Source organism: Halichoerus grypus, chromosome 8, assembly GCF_964656455.1.
Source record: "Halichoerus grypus chromosome 8, mHalGry1.hap1.1, whole genome shotgun sequence".
NCBI classification, from domain to species: domain Eukaryota; kingdom Metazoa; phylum Chordata; class Mammalia; order Carnivora; family Phocidae; genus Halichoerus; species Halichoerus grypus.
Window position 1 is genome coordinate 564,421 of NC_135719.1, and position 20,406 is coordinate 584,826.

The window sequence follows — 20,406 nt, forward strand, 5'->3', positions numbered from 1 at the left end:
TAGCCTAAGACAGATACACTCGGGCTCCGAAGCCTGAGAAAAAGCAAAATCTACATTAATACGCATTTAATTAGATGTCAAGTGTAACATTATGTCAATGTCATAGTAATCATAAAAACCTCACTCCCTTTAGGGGCGCCCGGCTGGCTCAGTCAGTAGAGCGTGCGACTCTTGACCTTGGGGTCATGAGTTCGAGCCCCACGTTGGGCGTACAGGTCACTTAAAAATAAATAAACTTTAAAAAGAAATGTCAGTCCCTTTGAAAACAATGCGTAGGCTGGATTTCTCTCACTCGGCCAGGGTGCCCACACAGACCTGACGATTGCCAAGAAACTGTCAGCCAAACATAAATTAAAATGAATTCCTCACAGTCAGATAATATCAGGATCATAATTCTAGAAATGCCTTCAAACAGTTTTAGAGCAATGTTTACCATAGGATGTGGGGCATTTTAACATGTTGGATAGGATGTGGGGTGTGGCCCCGGCCCAAGGAGGACGGCGGCAGAGGTGGCCTCCTCCTCTGCCAGGAGGGGTGGGGGACGGAGAGCCAGCTCCGGTGCAGGAGGGTCAGGCTGGGGGCCCAGCTTGTCTGTCGAGAAGCACAGACATCAGCCATGGAGGGACAGGGACGGTAGTGGTCCTTTGTCCAGTCCCATCTGCCCAGGCTGGGGGCTCAGCCCTGTGCCTTCCTGACACTTAGCAGATCTTGGTCTCTGCAAGGTGGACCGGGCTCAGTTCTGTCCTCTGGGACCACAGGCCTCAGCCACCCCCACTTTTGAACAACTGGCTGACAGAGCCAAGGACAGTGGGCTGTCCCCTGCTCCTCCCTGGCCTCCAGTGCGCATCTGGCACAGAGCTTCGGCTACACGGATCCAGTGCTCCCAGCTGTTCCCCTTTCCACGGGATTTCCCAGTCACATCCCACCCTGGCTGCCTCACCCCGCAAGCCCATTAGTCACTGCCCCTGTCACCCACAGGGCGAGGCCCAAATCGACCTCGGTTCCCTCTCTCCTGAGGGCGGCCCACCCCACTCCTGCAGGCGCTCTCAGGCCTCCCCTGTGTGGGGGCTGGTCCCCTGCTGGATCGCCCCTCTCAGAAGCTGCCGGCTGAGGACGACATCTGTGTTAACTGTACGGGACTGGTAGGGACCGCCTGCCGAGCACGTTCACGAGCACTGCTCCTGGAAGTCTCCCGAGAACAATGGCGTGAGTGGTATGATCCCCAGTCCACGGGTGACGAGGCTGAGGCTCAGAGAGGTCCAATGACCTGCCCAAGGTCACAGCTGTGGTGCGTGGCAGAGCTCGGGGACAAATCCCATCCACCTGGCTCCAGAGCCCACCCTCCACACCGTGTGTTTGGTGCTCAAAGAGCACCGGGACCCGAGGGTGGGGGCACCCTCGCTGTGCCCACCCGCGGGACTGCTGGTGGCCACGGGAGGGGGTGCCCGAGGGGCAGCTGAGGCAGGGCCCGTGTGCGGCGGGCTGGCTGGCGTGTCTGAAGTCGGCAGACTCCTGGGGTGGCCTGTCCCTCCCAGAAGGCTCTTTCCAGCTTTCACGAGCCGTGTGAGAACAGGCGGAAGGAGGACCGGCTCTCTGCTCTGATGTGGCCCTTGCAGAAACAAAGCTAGAACCTTCTTTCCTGCTTTCCTTCCGTGCAGGTGTAGTGGACACGCGGTGTCACTCAGTTCCAGGTGTCCGACGCAGCGGTCGGCAGGCCCAGCTCCCGCCGCTCCCCCGCTCCGCGGACCTCCGCACCGCGCCCCTGCAGGCCCCGACCTCCCGCCGCCCCACCTGCCCACCGCCAAGGTCCACTTTCTCCTCGCACTGAAGGCCCTGCTTCCGCTGTGCCGGTGTGTCTGTCTTCCCTAGTCCACGCACAGGTGAAATCGTGCGGGCTCCGTCCTTCTCCGGCGGACTTCGCTCAGCACCCCGGCCTTGGGCCCACGTGGCCGCGTCGGGCTCGGTCCCGTCCTTCCCCGCGCTTCCTCTTTCGGGCGACGGCCAGTTTCGCACGGTCGTGGCCGCTGCTGGGCCGCCCGCCGTCTGTGGCGGGTCCTTGCGTCCCTCGAGGAGGGGCGCCCCGCGCAGGTGCTGCGGGCCCTGGGCTGCAGGTGCGCCAAGCGCGAGCTTCCCGCCCGCTCGGGCCGTGACCGCGGGACTACAAGTCCCAGGCTGCCTTGCGCGCCCGCGGGCCGTGCGCAGCGGCGGGGCGGGGCGGGGCGGGGCGGGGCGCGCGGGGGCGGCGCGGGGGCGCGCGGGCGGGGGCGCGCAGGGCCGGGGCGGCGGCGGCGGCGGCGGCGGCGATGCCGGGGCCCGGGGCGCGGGCCGAGGAGGAGGAGCGGGAGGGCGCGGCGGCGGGCCCGGCGCGGGAGCCGGCGCGGCTGTGCGGCTACCTGCAGAAGCTGTCGGGCAAGGGCCCGCTGCGCGGCTACCGCAGCCGCTGGTTCGTGTTCGACGCGCGCCGCTGCTACCTCTACTACTTCAAGAGCCCGCAGGACGCGCTGCCCCTCGGCCACCTGGACATCGCGGACGCCTGCTTCAGCTACCACGGTCCCGACGAGGCGGCCGAGGCCGGCGCCGAGCCGCCCGCGCACTTCCAGGTGCACAGCGCGGGCGCCGTCACGGTGCTCAAGGTGGGGAGCCCGCACCTGGCGCCCCTCCCCGCCTCTCCCCCGCCGCCGCCCTGCCGGCCCCCTGTCCCCGCGCGCCTCCCGCCTCGGGCCGGCGCACCGGGCCTGTCCCCCCCCGGGGCTGCGGGCTGAGCGCTGCCGGCCCCCTCCTCCGCCCCTCACCTGGGCTCCCCCCCGCGCAGCCGTCCCGGCCGTTGGCGCCTGCGGGCTTCTGGACCTGCCTAGGTTACGGCCCCTTCGTGCTTCCGCTGCCGCTTCTGTAACGGGGCGGGGGGGGCGGCCGCGGACCCCTGGTGGGGGTGGGTCGGAGGGGGCAGGGCCTTCCCCGGTGATGCCCTGCAGCCGGGGCCCTGGGGCAGGGGCGCTCAGCGAGGGTCGCACAGCCTGCAAGTGGCCAGGCCTGGTCCCTGGCTCCTCACTTTGCTGGGAGACGTGGGAGGGGGTTCCTTCAGCCGGTTCTGCCTTGCCCGTGCCAGGCTTCCTGCACCTGTGGCGAGAAGCCCCGCGGGGAAGATCGGTGGAGAGTCCTGGTGCTGGTGCCCGCGGGCCTCCCCTGGCCTGGGGGTCCCCCTCTCCCCGGGGCCCTCGGGGCCCTCATGCTGGAGCTCACACCTCTCTCCCGGCCTGGCTCCCTGCCTGGGGGCTCTGAGCCCCCACCCTCAGTCCTCAGGCTGGGCTCCCCCCCGGGCAGAGGGCTGGGCTGGCCTGTTCGAGCGCTCTCCCGGACCAAGTGCAGAGCAGGGTGGGCTGTGCCTGCTTCCCGGGCCGGGCGAGCCCAGCACTGTTCCCGGGCCTCCAGAGCACGCAGCAGCTGGGGCTGCTGCCCGAGGTCACCTCAGAGCCATGTCAGCTCAGCTGCTGCCATTCAGGCAGGCTGATTCCTGGGTGCTTTCCGGCCCCTCCGCGCCGTCTGAGTGGGTGCAGACAGCCTGCTTCTGCAGGGGAAGCCAAGCAGGGTTGCAGTACGACTCCGGCTGACTTGGAGACCGTTTGTATAAGCTTGGGAATGACTCCAGGGACCTGTGCCAGGAACGGGCTTGTCCTCACTGTGCATGCGGGCAGTCTGTGTCAGATGGATTTCCTGTCGAATTGTTTGTTAACAAAGAAAGCGGAGCATCCTGTTTCAGGTTTTCTCAGCTGACTTTGGAGCCCTCGGTCCGTTTTCTCATGGAGAGAAATGTGAGTCATGGAGGTTCGTCCCTCCATGGGGCTTGGAGGCTCAGGTGAAGACGGTGGCCGCAGAGCCGAGTGGCCTGAACTCGCGTGGGTGTGCCACGCACGTGTGTTGGGCAGCGAGGCCCCCTGTGTGTCCCAGCCCCCTCTGGTCTAGTGGGACGCTCACCTTCCTCCTTAGGGGGTTGTGAGCATTCTGGAAATGTGGTGGGGACGTCTGGCAGAGCGTAGGCCCTGCGTGGCAGCCGTACGAAATGACGAGTAGCATCTGGGGCCAGGTGTGCGGCATGTCCGTGTAAAGGAATGTTCATACAGCAGTGAGCGTGAAGAGGAGACAGCTGAAGCGTGAGCTCGCATAAAACGGGGCAAGAAGATGGTCCAGAGCGATTGCGTACGGACAGCACTGTTGATGGAAGGTTATGGAGCTCACGCGGCTGTCTGCCGTGTCGTGAGTGCCGAGCGGCGGGGGGTGATGAGGCCTGGATTCGGGACGGCCTTGCTGCGTGGGAAGATGAGGCCGGCGTCCAGTGTGTTTGCAAGTGTTTATTTCCAGGACTGGGTGGTGGGTGCCCCAGGGCGCTTTATAGCATTCTGTCCATCTTGTTCTATGTTCAGAATATTTTTAAAAAAAGGAAATCACTTTTCATGTGGATTCCTGACTGAGGAATATGGAAAGTTGACTAGTCGCTGAGGGTCTGCTTTACAGAAACAGTGGGAATGGGAACACAGGCAAGGCTTCCCAAAAGAAGGGAGTGGTGGAGACGTGGGCTTCCGGAGTAGGGGCACGCCTTGAGAAGGATGGTGTAGGGGATTCCTTTTGAGCTGTGGGAGTAAAACTTTCGTGGTGGTAAGGGGGGGATCAGCCGTTTATCTTCCTTGTCACCCGTCAGGGCCTGGAAGCGTCCTCGGCCAGCGGGGAGCCCCTGATTTGCAGGGAGGATCTTAGGCTACTGAGGACTAAGCCCTGCTCAGGCTTCAGCTGGTTGCATATCATTCTACAGATACCATCTCCCTGGACAGATGACTTAGAAAGAAAAGAAAAATCAGCAATTTGCTTGTTGCATTATCATGTGTTTCTTGTTTTAAAGCGTCTTTTCAGCCCTCCCTGGCAAAGCTGTGGTTTTGTTGGGCTTTTTCGAAATGTTTTACTGCTTGAGTCTTAATGAAAACTGATATTGGAATTTCTTGCTAAGCTTCTCTGTTGCTGAACTCAGGGATCTGGTCCAGCGCCTTGTTTTACAGACGAGGGAACAGAGGCCAGAGAGGGGCTGGGATTTGCCGGAGATCGGGAAGCTAGACTGAGACCCCCTCTGAAAGTCGACACTCCGGGAATAGCGAGTGTCCGAGATGCAGAGTGTGTAATTGTGTTAGGACGTCAGTGCTTTGGGATGAGATAAGGTGTAGCGCTTTTCCCTTTACTGCATTTGATTTCTGTCCTTTTCACGTCGTGAGAAAGCAGCAGGGGCATTTTACATTTGGAAGCTGCTACGGCCATCAGGCAGAGGCCAGTGGTGCCGGGGCGGGTGAGGAGAGTGTGCTGCTCACCGGGCTTTCCGGGGCTGTGAGGAGCAGGGGACAGCTCTGGAGGGAGGCCAGCGTGTGACTGATGGGGGGGCGGGTAAAGCGTGAGCGGGAACCAGCCTCCTCTGCCGGGCCTCTGCAGGCCCTGGAACAAGGGGCAGCGTCCGCCTGTCAAGGACCAATTCTCCGCCCTCCACCCCTTTCTTGGGGCCGTTTGGTGCTCAAATGGACAAGGGGTCGGTTTCTGAGTCACACGTAACTACCCAGTCATGAACCCACTTTCCTGGGAAGGATGCACATTCTCTGGTGTTGAAACTGCTCGCAGCTTAATGACAAACATTTGTCAGCCTGGGTAGTCATCGTGTGTCCCACGCAGAAGAGACGCTGGGAACTCTGCCTTCCTGGCGCCACTAAGCTGTCCTGCCCGAGGGCATCCACTCGGGTCTCAAAGTGTTACTTAGATCTTTGGTCCAGACTTCGCTTTTCAGGGTTTGTCAGGGCGGCCCAGCTAGGACACTCCTTAAAGGCAGGTATGGTGTCCTAATATCCCGTTATTCTAGAAATGACTCTCTGGGGGAGGGGTTTAGATTAGGAACTGTCATTTCTCTTAGAGATTGAGGCAGTCGGGTCTGAATGACACTGGAGTGGGTGGTGTTGGCCTACTTCCTGTCGGGTGTGGGCCTCAGCTGGGCTTAACCATAACCCCCAGTGGCTAGACCATAACCCCCAGTGGCTTGCCCAGTCCTGCCGCCTGGCGCGGTGCTCCTTATGGTGTGGTCCGCACCCCGCTCCTGAAGTTTGCATCCTGACCTTCTGAGCGGTGCCCGTGGGTATGTGTGCAGTGAGAGCACACAGGGTGGTCGCCCAGCAAGCACTGGTTTGGGGAGGGCTTCGGCCCTCTGGGAGGGTGAGCCAGATCCCCCAGTGTATCCAGTGACGCTCTCCCTTGCGGCATGCTGTGAGCGCCCACTGAATACGACAGGCATGAGCTACGCAGAGAGGGTGCGGCCCACCCAGAGCACAGCCAGTCCTGATTTTCGGGCTCTGGTGTTTCACGCCCCTGGCTGGACACCCCTGTAGCCGTGGGTGAGTGTTTTAAGTCCAGGGCCGCATGGAAAATATTTTAGGTCTTGCCACCACACCGTGTGACTCCTCTGCTGTCATGATCCAGAAACAGCCATAAAATGAGTGTAACAGTGTTTCTGTAATTTTTACTTATGGACTACGAAATTTGAATTTCATGTGATTTTCACGTGTCACAAAATACTGTTCTTTCAATTTTTTTTTCAACCATTTAAAAGCATAAAAACCATTCCTGGCGTGTAGGCGTATACACAGGCGATGGGCTGGATATGGCCCGGGACTGTGGTTCAGGGACTCACATGTTTCGGGGGGCCTGGGGCCCCTCTCACCCTCTCACCCTGCGCTTAGGCACTGGGCGTGCAGGCCGAACGACATGAGCCAGTTCCTGCCTGGCGGGGCTTTCGGTAACGTGGGGAGACAGACGGTCACAGCAACGGGCGCCGTGCAGCGTGGGAGGAACGAGGTGTGAGCATGTGTGACGGGGGACCCGATCTAGTTCGCAGGGGAGGGCTGGGAGAGACTTGCAGAGGTGTGAAGGTTGGGTTGGTGTTGACCACAGGGGAGAGGGGGAGGGGGCCTGGCGGGAGCAGAGGTGCGTAGGCGGGAGTGCTGGTCGCGTGTGGGGCTCTGGGAGTTCCAGGGGGCAGCCAGGGAGAAGGGGGCACAGCCTTTGGAGGGGGAGGCCTTTGGGGCCAGAGTGCAGGGATCAGCAGAGTTTTCAGTGGGGGTTGAGGGTTTTTTTTTCTCTCTTCCAAATGGGTGGGTGGGTCACGCCCAGTACTCGCATCTAACCGCCTGGAGGACTGTCCAGCCTGTGTATGAAGGGTTGACGTATGTATGTGACAGCCTGGCAGAAAGGTTTCAAAGGAAACAAACGTGAAGGTAAAGATACTGTGGCCTCTTGCTTCTTAGGCAGCACGGTTTCGGGGGGAGCGGGGTCTGGGAGGCCGCCTGGGGGGGCTTGTGTGTGGGGCCTGCCCTGCGGGGTGGACTGCCCATCCCAGAACATTCCTCGTGACCACCTTCACCAGACGCTTGCCTCTTCCACCCGCTTTGCTCAAATGCACGTTGCCAACTTCCTTCCCCTTTGGAGGCAACCGTTTCTTAAGAAATGGGGGGAGCCACATGCATTTGGGGTTGAGGTGTGAACACCACCTGCCACCTCCCTGAGGCTCCTGAGGGCTGGACAGGTGTCCTTGTTCAGGTGCCTTTACCCATCAGCCACTGGGGTACAGCCTTGCTGCGCGGTCAGAAGTCAGACCATAACCTTCCTTCCAAGAACAGAAGAGATCCCGTTATTCTAGAAATGACTCTCTGGGGGAGGGGTTTAGATTAGGAACTGTCATTTCTCTTAGAGATTGAGGCAGTCGGGTCTGAATGACCCTGGAGTGGGTGGTGTTGGCCTCCTTCCTGTCGGGTGTGGGCCTCGGCTGGGCTTGCTTGCTGTCCCAGAGGGAGCGCAGTATGGGTTCGGGAATTAGGGAGCCGCGGGGCTCCTAACCCGCCACCTGCTGCGCACCCCCCGACGCGGCAGAGATGCTCCCTGGGGAGCCCGCGGATCCCACACTTGCCCCATAAGCAGTGGCCCACCAGGCCACTCAGGAAACCCACGTACACAGGCCGCCCCCTGAAGTGGGTCCAGTCCTGTCCGGGTATGTGAGCGGGTCCAGCGAGGGCGCACGCAGCCCGAGGACAGATTGTCTGCAGCTCAGCGCTGCGTCCCCGGCGCGTAGGGGACGGTCAGGCAGGTAGTCGGCGCTCGGGGCACCCTGGCCGGCTGACCGAACGCTCCTGTTGCACAGAGGAGGTTCCCGGTGTCTGTTCATCCATTAGCACCTGCCACCGTGTAAGCGTTACGCTTTTTCTGCAGATACAGCAGTAATTTTCCCACTCGCTTAAGAAACTGCAGCACAAAGACTTTAAAAATACATCAGCACCTGATGGCTCTGGAGAACCTTTGCAGGAAATCGTATTTGTCTGTCGCCGTCAGTGTGGGGCGTGAATATCTGAGGCCTGCCCGCGTCCTGACCCTGGGGGAGGTGTGGCATATTTCCACAGTGATGAAGGAGGGAGGCCTGTATGTAAAGGACTGATTTGGACGTGGCCCGGGGCCAGAAGGCTGTGGTCGGTGTGATCGTTGCAGAATTGGAGAGGCCTGCGTGGTGACTGTCCAAAGTGCTCCCTGGAGAAGGCGGGCTGGGGAGCGGTCAGGTTTGGGTGGAACCGTAGCTGCTCAAAGACTGAGAGCCTCGTGCGCCCGCGGACATGTCCCCGGTCAGACGGGAGTCCGTGTCTTCATTCGCTGACCTTTCTCAGGTTGACCGCGTGGGGGACCTGGACCCTGGTGGGGAGGGGTCCCAAGCTGCGTCCTTGGGACTGTTCTCCGGGGCCAGCCTCCGGGAAGGAGCGCGTTCTCGTGCAGTGTGCCCCTCGGACGAGAACCTGTCTGAGTGTCGGGTGGCAGGCCTGGCGGTGGACGGGGCGGGCAGGCCCTGCCATCGGAGATGTCGATCTTGGATTAGAGGGGTTATTTCGTTTCCCCTGCAGCTCTGTGATGTCCAGGGAAGACTGCTGGCAGACAGGTTGGCCTGACTGTCCTGGGCACGGTGCGACCAGTCAGCCCTTCGCCTGGCCAGTTCTGTGGCGTGAGGCCCTGGCGGGCACCCGGCGGGAGTCAGCCATTGCCTCTGGCCTCGGGGAGCTTGCCCAGCCTGTTCTGGGCTGTGACTGGGGCGTTGTCGTTAAGCGGCTCGGTGACTTGGAGGGAGTCCTTACGCGCTTTTGCTCCAGGGGTCACTGCCCCCGAGTCGGAACTGGAGGGGCCGTGACCCAGGGCGCCAGCACAAGGGAACAGGCCTTCAGTGGGGTGGTGGTGGATACGCGAACCGTGTGTCCTGTTCACCCAGCAGCTCGGTGATGTTTGCTTTGTGTTCCCGCTCTAGGCCGTGGGTAGGCAGTCCGGCTCATGCGGGGTCAGTGGTGGATAGGCACCTAAACTGGGCATTTGCCCGTTTTCTGCTGCAGTGTAGCTTCAAGATGGCGAGTCGCGTGGGGATTGGACGTGAGCGGTGTAGACGGTCTGCTTCCAGGAGGGGTTGGCTTAGCGGGAAGCGCGCATCCCGTCGGGAGCCTTCTCTCAGGCGGCATGTGCCAGAGGGGGACAGGCCCCCGGCAGCTGGGGTGTCCCGTGAGCTGTGCCCGCTCGCCCGGCGTCCGGGTTCACACTGCGCCCACACACTTCCTGTCCCGGGCGACGTGCTGACAGAGCGCTCGCGGCTGGCTGCCGTTCGGAGGAAGCGTGCTGTTCAGAGCCGTGGTTCTCAGCTGTAGGAGAAAGGCCTGTGGAGAATGCACACGGCGGGCTCGCCCCAGCGACCCTGATGCGGTCGGTAGGCGGGGTGTGCCCCGGGGAGCGGCACGCTTACCAGCCCGACCCTCCGGCCGCAGGTGTGCATGCCTGCTTCTGGGAGCCACCGCTGCCCTGGACCGTGAGCGACCGCTCCCTCCGCGGCGAGCACAGAGGGCCTGTCCGGGGACGGCCTTCTGTGTGGACTGGAAATAGCTCGGCCGCGTGGGCGGAGGCCAGGGGGGCGTGAGCCCCTTGTCCTTGGGCCAACGCTCTGTGGTTTCTGTCTGTGTATCTGCTTTGCATTCTGAGTTTCTACAGCACTGGTTTGGGGCTTGTCACCCTCTCCCCGATCCCCCGAGGCCCTGAGGTTTGCGTCTCCCGCGCCGGCCGCACGGTCCTGGGCGGCACCGCGTGCTGGTGCCCCTCCAGGGCCGTTGGTGGGCATCCTGGGGGTATTTCCGGGAGAGCGTCGTCATGGCCACCCCCGCGTAGCTGGTCAGGACTTGGAGGGCCCCCAGATTTCGCCCAGCCAAGGGTGAATTACAGAATGACGCCGAGGACCTGTTCCTGAGACGCCAGCTCGGCCCGAGAGACGGTTGGAGACCAGGTGCCCCCCAGACACCCCGCAGACTCGCTTGAAGGGCAGCGGATCTCTGCGGCCACACTCCCCTGCCCCCGGTCTCTGGCTCGTGGAGTCTGGGACCCCAGTTCCTAAACCTTCATACGAAGTCCTTCCTGTGTCCTGCGTCTGAGTAAAACGCATCACGCGGGAGCAGGGCAGCGTCGCGTGGTGTGTGGGAACCGTCAGGGCGGGGGGTCGGGGTGCGGACCGTCCCGCGGCTGCTGCAGCTTTTATTCCCCCGAGCTCACAGGGCCCTGGCTCTCCCCGACTGTTCAACAGCAGGGCTGATAGGGAGCCACGGGAATGCAGCCGGGGTTTGCCGGGGGCCACGTGCCCCCGTTGTGTCGCCGGGCTTACGCACTTCCTGCAGGGAGAGGAGAGCCAGAGTCACCCGATTCTGTCACCTGGCCCAGCCCCCCACACCCCTTGTCTTTGGGGCCCCTTTCCTGCGAACGTGCTTCACCTTGTTCTGTGTCTGGATCCCCTCCTCCCCGTCCTCACCTTTGCTTGCTGGTCTCTGTGACATCCGTTAATGCTGGGAAGGTGTCAGGACAGATGAGTTTGTGTCAGCGTATTTGCTTTTAAAAAGAGGGTGCTTGAGTGATAAATGGGAGCCCCCCCACCGACTTCCGCCTCCCGCACGCGTGGCGGGTGGGGCACCTCCCCTGGGGTCTGGGTTCTTGCTCAGCCTTTGGAAAGGATTGAGATTACAATTGTGTAACTATTTTGATAGAGTATATGAAAATGCCGATTTTAAGATAGTTTGAAAAGAGAAGAGGTAAGAGCTCGTGGCACCCGCCGGAGGAACGGAGCGCTGTGCGGATGCTCCCCACTCTGCCGGGCCTGGAGGTCCTGCCTGGGTTCCCTTCCCGGCATCTGCCGCTGGCTCAGACACAGGACTTCCCGTCTGTTTCGTTGGTTCGGGGCCAGATCTCATGAGATTCTTTCCAGGCTCGTGATTTTGAAACATTCAAAAGAAAATTTGGAACCTAAAGTTATTTATCAGATCTGCTTGTGGTCTGTTTTTCATCAGAGTGTTGTATCCTCAGGCTGCTTACGATATTCTTGTGCTTTTATTGCTTAGATGCGTCTTGGGAATCCAGATGTCCTCCTTCAGATTTAAGAAACAAAATTCCGTGCCCATGAGCAGCCATCGCGTCCTGTTAAGCAGCGCGCCGAGTGAGGTGCGCACGGAGCCCGCCCCGCGTGCACCCTCCTTTCTGTAACCCTGCTGTGAACGTGGTCGTGCTGTTCTTCGTAGACGTGGGGGCCGGGCCTCTGGGGAGGAGCCCAGAGCCTGGACGACTGGAGTGCTGTCCTCACACGGCAGGATCGGGTTGGGGGTGTTTGGACTGGGCAGCGAGGGGGAGTTTGCAGGCGGTTGCTGGTGCGGCAGGGGCTGTGGAGGCTGAGCCGGCCTCCGTGTGCGCGCGAGCACGCGTGTGGGGGCGCGGGCGCGGCGGGGCCCAGAGCATGCGGGTCGCACGGCCGCGGACGCCGTCAGGGAGCCTGGGAGCCTGGGGCGCGCGTGGCTTCGCTGCGTCTGGAGGGGGACGCCGAGGGCGGCAGGCCCGTCAGCTTGCTGCTGTGGGGCCCGAGGGGGTGTGCCGGGAGAACCCCAGGGAGCGCGAGTGGAGAGACGGGCGGGGTCCTCGCCTTGGTGGCTGGCGACTCCTGCGGGCTGGAGCACGGCTTCCCTGCCGTCTGTCTGTGAGAAATGTCTTCAGCGCGGGATCGTGGGGCCCCCGTGGACCACGGCGGCGCTCTCTGACCCGGCGCAGCGGTGTGCACCCCGCGGTGTGTCCCGAGGGCCGCCGGCACTGGCGGGGAGACCAGCGGTCCTCGCCGAGGACCCCGCACGCCCACAGGGGCTCACGGTCAGCCTCCTGGCGCTCAAGGAAAACCGTGCGGAGCTTGAGTCCTGCGGGGATGCGGGAAGACGGGCGTGCGCCCCTCCCGCCTCCTCCGTGTGACAGCAAGGAACCCAGACCCCGGTCTGAATCTCCACGGAGCCACTCCGGCCGTGAGGTCGCAGGTGATGGTGGAGACGCGATCGCCGCGCCCAGGGGGACGCGCCCTGTGAGCTGACTTGACCCTCGGAGCCGCGGCTGCAGGTCTGTTGCTGTTGTCACTCATGCCCTCCCGGGGGCATCGGACCCCCGCTCACGGCACCCGGGGCGTGAGCCCAGACGTCCGGCTCCCAGCCCCGGTGCCTACCCCGGGGCACGCGGGTACCGCCGTCTGGGCGGTCGTGCGCTTCCGGTGACGGTGTGTGCCCGCGTTCAGTCCGCCGCCACCCGTGGTGATGGCACCCTGCTGGGGCCTGGCGCTGCTGCGGGCGTGGGGACGCGTCACAGCCGGTGTTCGTGCTCGGTTGTGTGAAGGGAAGCGGACGGGTGTCTGGGGACGGGAGAATGTTTGGAAGGACTGCCCGCGAAGTGTGCATGACGTCATGTCTGGTGACGGGCTTGCGGTCAGTTTCTCTTTTTTCTGCCTTTTGCAGAGTTTGCACAGCAAACGTAGTTGTTACTATTGTTTGAAATAAAAGTCTACAATATGCTGTGGCATTTGTTAAGGAAGGTGAGCGGGAGCTCCCAGGCAGGCAGGGGTCCTCGGCGAGTGCGGGCTGCGTGCACCTCCGCCCCCGGCAGGTCGTTTGCTCTCTGTCTCCGTTTGTCATTTGTCATTTCGTTCTGCGTGGTGTGGTGGAGTTTTTGGACAGACAGACATTTTCTCTACTGCCTTGCTTTTTGGGATTAGAAAGGTCTTTCCGTTCCGAGAGAATAGGACTGTGTGCAGTAGCAACTTCCCCTTTGTTTCTGGGGAGAATAATCAGCCCCGTGAAACCCACACCTCCTGCCCGGAGCCGGCTCCCGGGGGGCCGCGTGCGGGAAACAGCCCTCGAAGGTCAGGCCGTCTGGCCTTCAGTCTGGGGCTCAGCCTCGGAAGAGCGCTTGGCCTTGCCAGGTGCACGCGGCCCTGGAGCTCATCTCTCTGCTGGAAGCTTCTGTGTGGATTGCGTCTGCCGCACGGCGGGTTTAAAGTCCAGAGTCAGACCCGCTTGCGCACCTTTGAAAAGCGCGGAAATCTACACGGCTGTTGTGGGATGCAGAAGAGACAGAAACTTAATTATGTAGGCATTTTCTTTGGGCGCTTTAAATGATCTTTATGCACATTCAAATCTGGAATCAAATTTGAATTCATTTTATTTTTATTTTTATTTTTTTTAAGATTTTATTTATTTGCGAGAGAGAGAACGAGAGACAGAGAGCATGAGAGGGAGTGAGAGGGAGGAGGGTCAGAGGGAGAAGCAGACTCCCTGCCGAGCAGGGAGCCCGATGTGGGACTCGATCCCGGGACTCCAGGATCATGACCTGAGCCGAAGGCAGTTGCTTAACCAACTGAGCCACCCAGGCGCCCCAAATTTGAATTCATTTTAATGCAAATTTCTAACCAGTTGTCCTAAGGCCATTGTTTAATAATGACTACTTCTCCTGATCTCGTTTGGGATGCTGCATTTGACTCGGCTCAGCTCTGGACTCCCCGCCCGCACACCGGGCCGGTCGCGCCTTCCTCACGGCCTCCCTGCTCGGAAGGGCAGAGCCCCACGCCTCCTTTGTTTTGTCCAGAGCTCTTGAAGGTTAAAGTTTAGATGAGTTTTCCTTTAGAATGTTGACTGGATTTTTGGAAAGTTTCCGTAACGTACAAGGGTTTCTTAGGCCAGGCATTTTGTATTTTGGTTGTAATTAGGAATGTGTTTCTAGCTGTTTATTGCTGTTGGAAAGGAAACCGTTTGCTCACTGGGTGTGGCTGAGGCAAGAATCGACCCGGTCTCACCCAGTTCTGTGTCCCCGGTGTGGACGGCGGCTCTTGGCCTAAGTTAGGCGCTTGGTAAATATTTGCCAAGCGAACGGACAAACATTTTTGTGTATGTGGCATTTTTCCCTTTTCCTTCTTTTGGATTACTTCAGATAGATGCCCAGGAATGACGTTGCGTCGAAGGGGACGAGCTTTGTGCGGCTTCTACCGTGTGCTGAGGTTCCGTGGGTGGAGGTTCCTTCCCCCAGGGCTGGAGACCCCGGGGTGCAGAGCTTGGCCCAGGGGGTCGCGTGGTGGGAATGTGGGTAGGGGACAGCGCCCAACTCCCGTGATGCTGCTCGGTCACTGCACCAGCCCCTCCCCCAGGAACACGCCCACCTGCTGGGAGTGGGCCCGGAATGAACTCACTTGTGACCAGATGACCTTATTACAGGACTTTTCTGCGCCCCGGGGAGAGAGCCAGGCTTGGGGGAATGTCCAGGGGAAGGGCAGGGGCTGGGGCGCTTCTCCCCAGGTGTGGGCTTCTGGGTTTGGGGCCAGTGGAGGTCTGGGGACCGAGTCTGTGGGAGCAGCTGGGGCACCGTGCGGTTCTTCTCAGCCACTGAGGACTCAAGTCCACGTCCGCCTGGATGTGGGCGGCCTGGTTTTCATTCTCTGGCCTGACCTGACATGGCACCTAAATGCAGCGGGTGTCTCAGATCAGTGCAAGTCTGTCCCCTGGTCTGCAGCTCGGATGGCTGGGTAGGGACAACCAGAATAGCTTTCTGAGATGCTCTGTGTGGCTCTGTTGGGACTGGGATTAGCAGTCTTGGGGCAGTGGGAGCAGCTAGACACGAGGGGAGAGTCGGATACCTGAATGCGTCAGGCATCTTGGACGGCGTTGAGAGCAGCAGGTCTGACGTCTGCCTTCAGGGAACTCAGGCTAATGAGGGGCACATGAGGCGTGTCCCTCCCTCCGTGGGAAACTGACCTGGGGTACGCGGTGTCATCCTGCTCAGAGGATAGAGAGAACATGGCAGGCTCAGGTCAGAGAAACCTCCTCTGGAGGTAACATTTGCATTGGGCTTTGAAGGATGTATAGGAGTTGGGGAGACAGTGTTCAGGGAGACCTAGGATACGGCCGTCGCGAGTCTTCAGACGGCAGATACTGGCACCTGGCCTCTTGCTGGACACTTACCTCCCACAGGCACCTGCTGAGCTGAGCCTTGCTTCTGCCCCTTCCAGCATGATTGGAGTGCCCATCTGGCTCTCCAGAATTTGGGATTAGAGCATTGTAAATTGGGGGTAGGGGGCAGATCCTGTCTCCCAGTCCTGCTGCCCATCCATCTGGCTGGCAGGTGCCGGGCAGATACGGTGTGGTGGTGATAGGCTTCAGCTGGGCTGGGGCTCAGTGGAGGGCACTCCTGGTGATGGGCTCATGGAGGTGTTCCATGATGTCAGATTGCTTGAGGGTCCTACTTGCCCCGTTGGAGAAGGGCAGAGGGGGTATTGAAACTGTGAGCCATCAGCCAGACTAGCCGGACTCGTCGTTGGTCCCTAAAGAGCGTTGGCATCTCCACGGTTAAAGGACGGAGAAGTCACCTTGAGTCCTACAGTCCTGTGGGAGGGGAGAAGTGGAGGCTGCCCCACACCCCAGGAACCTGATGCCCTTGGCCTCCGCTTCGATCCCCAAGGCCGCTTCCCACCCGGTCGCCTTCCCACCAACCCTGGCTCCCAAAATGGACTGCATTTATCATCACAGTCTAGAGTAGGACAGTTGAGACACACACAGTATGAACCATGATATACCTGCTTTAAGCTTTCTTTTTTTTTTTTTTTTTTAAGATTTTATTTGTCAGAGAGAGCGCGCGAGCACAAGCAGGGGGAGCAGCAGGCCAGAGGTGGAAGCAGGTTCCCCGTTGAGCAGAGAGCCCGATGCGGGGCTCGATCCCAGGACCCTGGGATCATGACCTGAGCCAGAGGCAGATGCTTAACGACTGAGCCACCCAGGTGCCCCCGTGCTTTAAGTTTTCAAGTGTAGGTGAGATAATGCGATGCATCCGGAGTATTCCGTCGTGTGGCGCCCGCCGCATTTCCCATGCTCTGTGGCCTCGTGTGTCCAATGGAGGCTGTGCTGTGCTGGGCAGATCTGGAGGAACTTTCCGTGTTGAACCCAGACTGAACCCGGGGCGACCGAGAGCCTCGTTAGTGATTGTGATCTAATCAGGTCGGGGCGAGGTCGGCTCTCAGCTCCGCCCCCCCTCCGTGCAGAGCTGCCGAGGGAACACACGGAGGCTGGCTGGACGTCCACTGATGGGCCGCCTGGCGCGGTGGGTGCCGCCCTGCCTCGCAGTCCCTGCGTGTCTGTCCAGGGGTCTCGGCTCGGACAGCGCGAGCCCCGGAGCCTTTCACTAGCTGCTTGGGATCGACGTCGACAAGCTTTCAGCGCTTTCCGGATTTTTAAAAAGGGAAGGAACCCCAGTTAATCATTGCCTCAAGGCGGTTTTCCCTGCTGTATTGACCAGATTTCTGTAACATGAATAATAGGTCAGACATTGAAAGCATGTGACTTTAATGTTTGTTTTTGCCCGGGGAATTTAGTGAGAGAGGATCACGAGGTTGCTAACTGTTCCCCAGCCAGATTTCCCGCTTTAAACCGAGGATTCCCGTTCAAGCAGATCTGTCGCGGTGCCCGCCATGCGGGGGCAGTGGGAGAGGTTCTCGACAGGGCCCACTGCCCGGCACCCTTCCCGGCACTTGGTGTTGTCAGTTTTAAAAAGTTTTACCCATCCGACGCGCTCTCTGGTTTCCAGCCTGCCGTGTCTGTTGGTGCCCTCCCAGAGGCTAACAGGTGGAAATACGGTTATTTGACGCGGCGCGGCCGGGACGCCACCCTAGACTGAGCGAGGCGTGAGCTCTCTATCTCTAGATGGGCATCGTGCGTGTGCCGCGTGCAGGGTCAGCGAGAACATCAGCCGTCCTGAAACCGTCTGCGGACGGTGTTCTGTGGTCCTGGAATTCCAGGTCCCACAGGCAGGAGGATTTCTCCTCGGGGCTGAATTCCCGCTGTCCTTGCTGTTTGCTCCGCCCGCTTGCATGAGCAGCGGCTGCCTGTCCCGATGGTGAAGTCTGACCTGTGCTTCCCACCAGCGCCGTCCACGGGGCAGGGTGCTTCCGCCCGTCCCGCGTGTGGCCGTAACGCTCTCTCTGCTTCCGTCTCTGCAGGCCCCTAACCGTCAGCTCATGACCTACTGGCTGCAGGAGCTCCAGCAGAGGCGGTGGGAGTACTGCAGCGGTCTGGACATGGTGAAGTGGGACAGCAGGGCCTCCCCGACCCCGGGGGATTGCTCTAAGGGTCTTGTAGCCAGAGATAACTCAGGTAAGTCACAGGTGGGGGGACCCGCGTCCGTTCCTCGTGCACAGCCGTTTGCCACGGCAGGTCAGCTGGATGGATGTTCCGAACCAAAGTAGTGATGATCCCTTTCCAAAGGTGGCGTTCCGTACTTTCCGGGGGCTTCCATGTACGGAGTCGTATTCAAGCCTGATGATGACCCCTATGTTGCCTGCATGTGCCCCCCCCTTAAGGTGACGCACCCGCCCCCCCGCCGATACGTTCACAGACGTTTGTACGCGCTTTGTTCTCAAAGCCTGTGCTCCCGACATCTCCCCAAGGAGACTTTAACCGATTCCATTTTATTCTAGGTTTTTGTGGCATTTCAACAACTCTTGCTAATTCCCAGACAGTCTCAGTGTAGAGATAATGGGGCTTTTTGTTTGAATATTGAGACCGTGAAACGCCACGGCGTCCTCATGACGGGTTCTGTTGAGCAGCACTTGCTTGCTGACCGTCCGTGCCGGGGCTCCTGCCTTCCTCACGGGAGAGGGCAGGCCACGGAGGCCTGAAGCCAAGCGTGACAGGTGCACACGCCAGGGTCCAGCCAGGGAGGGCTGGTTCTCTCGCCTACAAAGAGGTGAGGTCTGCACTTCCTGACGCCCGTGGGACCTTCTGCTCCTCAGAGCATGGGCTCCGTCAAGTTCCCTGCAAGCCACAGCCTCCTTGTTCCAGAAGCAGATGCCCCCAGAGCCCCACCCCTGCAGGCCCCTGCTGCCCTGCCCACTGTGTGCTCGACAGCCACAGCAGGGTCTGCGGCCAGACCCCGCGGTCAGTGACATGGTCACACCTGTCCACACGCACTCCCGTGAGGTCCTCACGTCGTTCTCAGGGGCGCCCACACCCTGAGGGCACCAAGAGCCGAGGGGGCACCTCTGTGTTCCGTGCACAGTTCCTCTGGGTGTTTGAAAGCCGCTCTCCTAGGGGTTTTGACCAGAAGCAGCTCCGTGACCCTGCTGGTGCCTCAGGGGTGGGGCTCACACCGTCTGTCTGTTCCTTTAGTCTTAAAGTTTAGTGGTTTATAATCTCCATGCCCAACGTGGGGTTCAGCCTCGAGATGGAGGGGTACACACTCTAGCGACCAAGCCAGCGTGACGCCCTGGTTCCTTTATTCTGAGGACGGAGTACGTCTGACAGACCCAGGGCGCTAGACCGAAGGGTGTTTGTAACTCAGATTTGTATTAAAAATAAAGCTTTCCTCGTCTTCTGACCTCGTTGCCCCTTGTTCGGGGCATTCTCATTTTCGTCCCACGCTGTCGCGCCAGCACCCGCGGCCCTGACATCGCGAGAATGAACAGCTCTGGTGGGCAGGTGGTTGTGCGTCCTGGGAGGAAGCTCCATCGGCCGAAGCGGCCCTGGGGCCCCGAGCTGAAAGTACGTACTACCACCTGGGCCGCCAGCAAGTCTGCCGAGCCCTGCTCCACTGCCCCGGCACGTCTGTCTGTCTGAGCCGCGGTCTGCTCATCAGCGGGATGGAGAGCATGCCCTGCTCCAGTGTGTGGTCTGGGCGGTGGGATCTAAGGACCGAGAAGTCACAGTCCGTGCTCTTGAGGAGCGGGTGAGGGGCCCAGGCCGGTGCAGGCAGCTGTGAGAGGCAGTCTGAGGAGCGCGGCGCAGCGTGAGCCCGGCCGGCCTCGGGGTGCAGAAGGAGGTCCAGCGGGAGCGAGAGGCCAGAGAGGAGGCTGGATGGATGGTCAGGGGCCAGACCTGGGGGTGCATCACCAGACAAGGGAGAGCAGGGTGAGCGACGGCTGGGACGTGCTGAGTGCTGGGGAAGGCACCGGTCAGCGGGATGGGGCTGGGATGGGGCTGGGATGGGGCTGGAAGCCGTGGTGGCCACAGCTCTGGCAGGGAGGGTGGTGGAAGGAGGTGGGCGGGGGGGGCAGGGGCGAGGTGGAAGGGCTGGAGGATTTGGAGGTGGGTCAGGTGGGAGGGAGGGGAGGCCCGGCAGGGGGCTGGAACGCGAACCACCTGTCCACCCCTCGCAGTGCTGTCATGAGGGGCAGATGGGCGACTGCATTACGTGTAAAAGTACATTGAAATTCGGAGTTGGTGAGGATTACATTCAGCTGCGGTCGGCGGGAACCTGACTCACAGGGATGTGTTTGTCTCGTGAGGCGCCGTTCGCGGTCCGTAGTGGGTCAGCTTTCCCAGTCCGCTGCTGCCGGGGCCACGGGGGTCGGAAAGGAGGCGGCTCTCCCCGGAGCCCTCGGTCTTGCCCTCGGTCTTGCCTCCTTCGCGGGGGGGGGGGGGGGGGTGCCGTGTGGCCGTCCCCGAGCCGGGGAGGGAGCGGGGAGGCAGGGTTCTGAGCTGAGCGCACGGCCACCGTCCACAGCAGCGTCTGTGAGGAAGGAAGGGCTGCGGGGAGCCCTGGAGCAGCGCCGTCACCCGCTGGCCTACGGAACATTCCTTCTCCAGAGTTCACGTTCTCCGCATAGGAATCTGTTGTCCCGTGACTGGGATTTGCAGCTTGACATTCGTCAGGCTGCACAGGAGGAATGGCTTGGCTGTGTCTGTCTGCTCCGCCCGCCTGCACCCCGCAGCCCGGCCCCCGCGGGAGCACTGTGCCGCACGCACGCGGACCCCGCACGTCCCCGCCTGGCTGCACCCCGCGGGAGCGCTGTGCCGCACGCACACGGACCCCGCACGTCCCCGCCTGGCTGCACCCCGCGGGAGCGCTGTGCCAGATGCACACGGACCCCGCACGTCCCCGCCTGGCTGTACCCCGCAGGAGCGCTGTGCCGCACGCACACGGACCCCGCACGTCCCCGCCTGGCTGTACCCCGCAGGAGCGCTGTGCCGCACGCACACGGACCCCGCACGTCCCCGCCTGGCTGTA

The 20,406-nt window shown here is 61.1% G+C and overlaps 1 protein-coding gene across 4 annotated transcripts in view; it reads left to right on the top strand.

Moving 5' to 3' along the window:
* Window positions 1-2,285: 2,285 nt before the first annotated feature.
* TBC1D2B (TBC1 domain family member 2B) overlaps window positions 2,286-20,406 on the top strand; it is a 65,949-nt gene continuing 47,828 nt past the window's right edge. For 2 of the 4 annotated variants that reach the window (XM_036067595.2, XM_078078790.1), the window contains exons 1-2: window positions 2,286-2,633; window positions 17,402-17,555. In XM_036067595.2, the coding sequence (XP_035923488.1) occupies window positions 2,304-2,633; window positions 17,402-17,555 (484 nt within the window). In that variant the 5' untranslated portion in view covers window positions 2,286-2,303. Of the gene's footprint in view, window positions 2,634-11,457; window positions 11,563-17,401; window positions 17,556-20,406 lie in introns of those variants that run through there. The other 2 variants (XM_078078789.1, XM_078078791.1) reach the window with 2 other exon arrangements.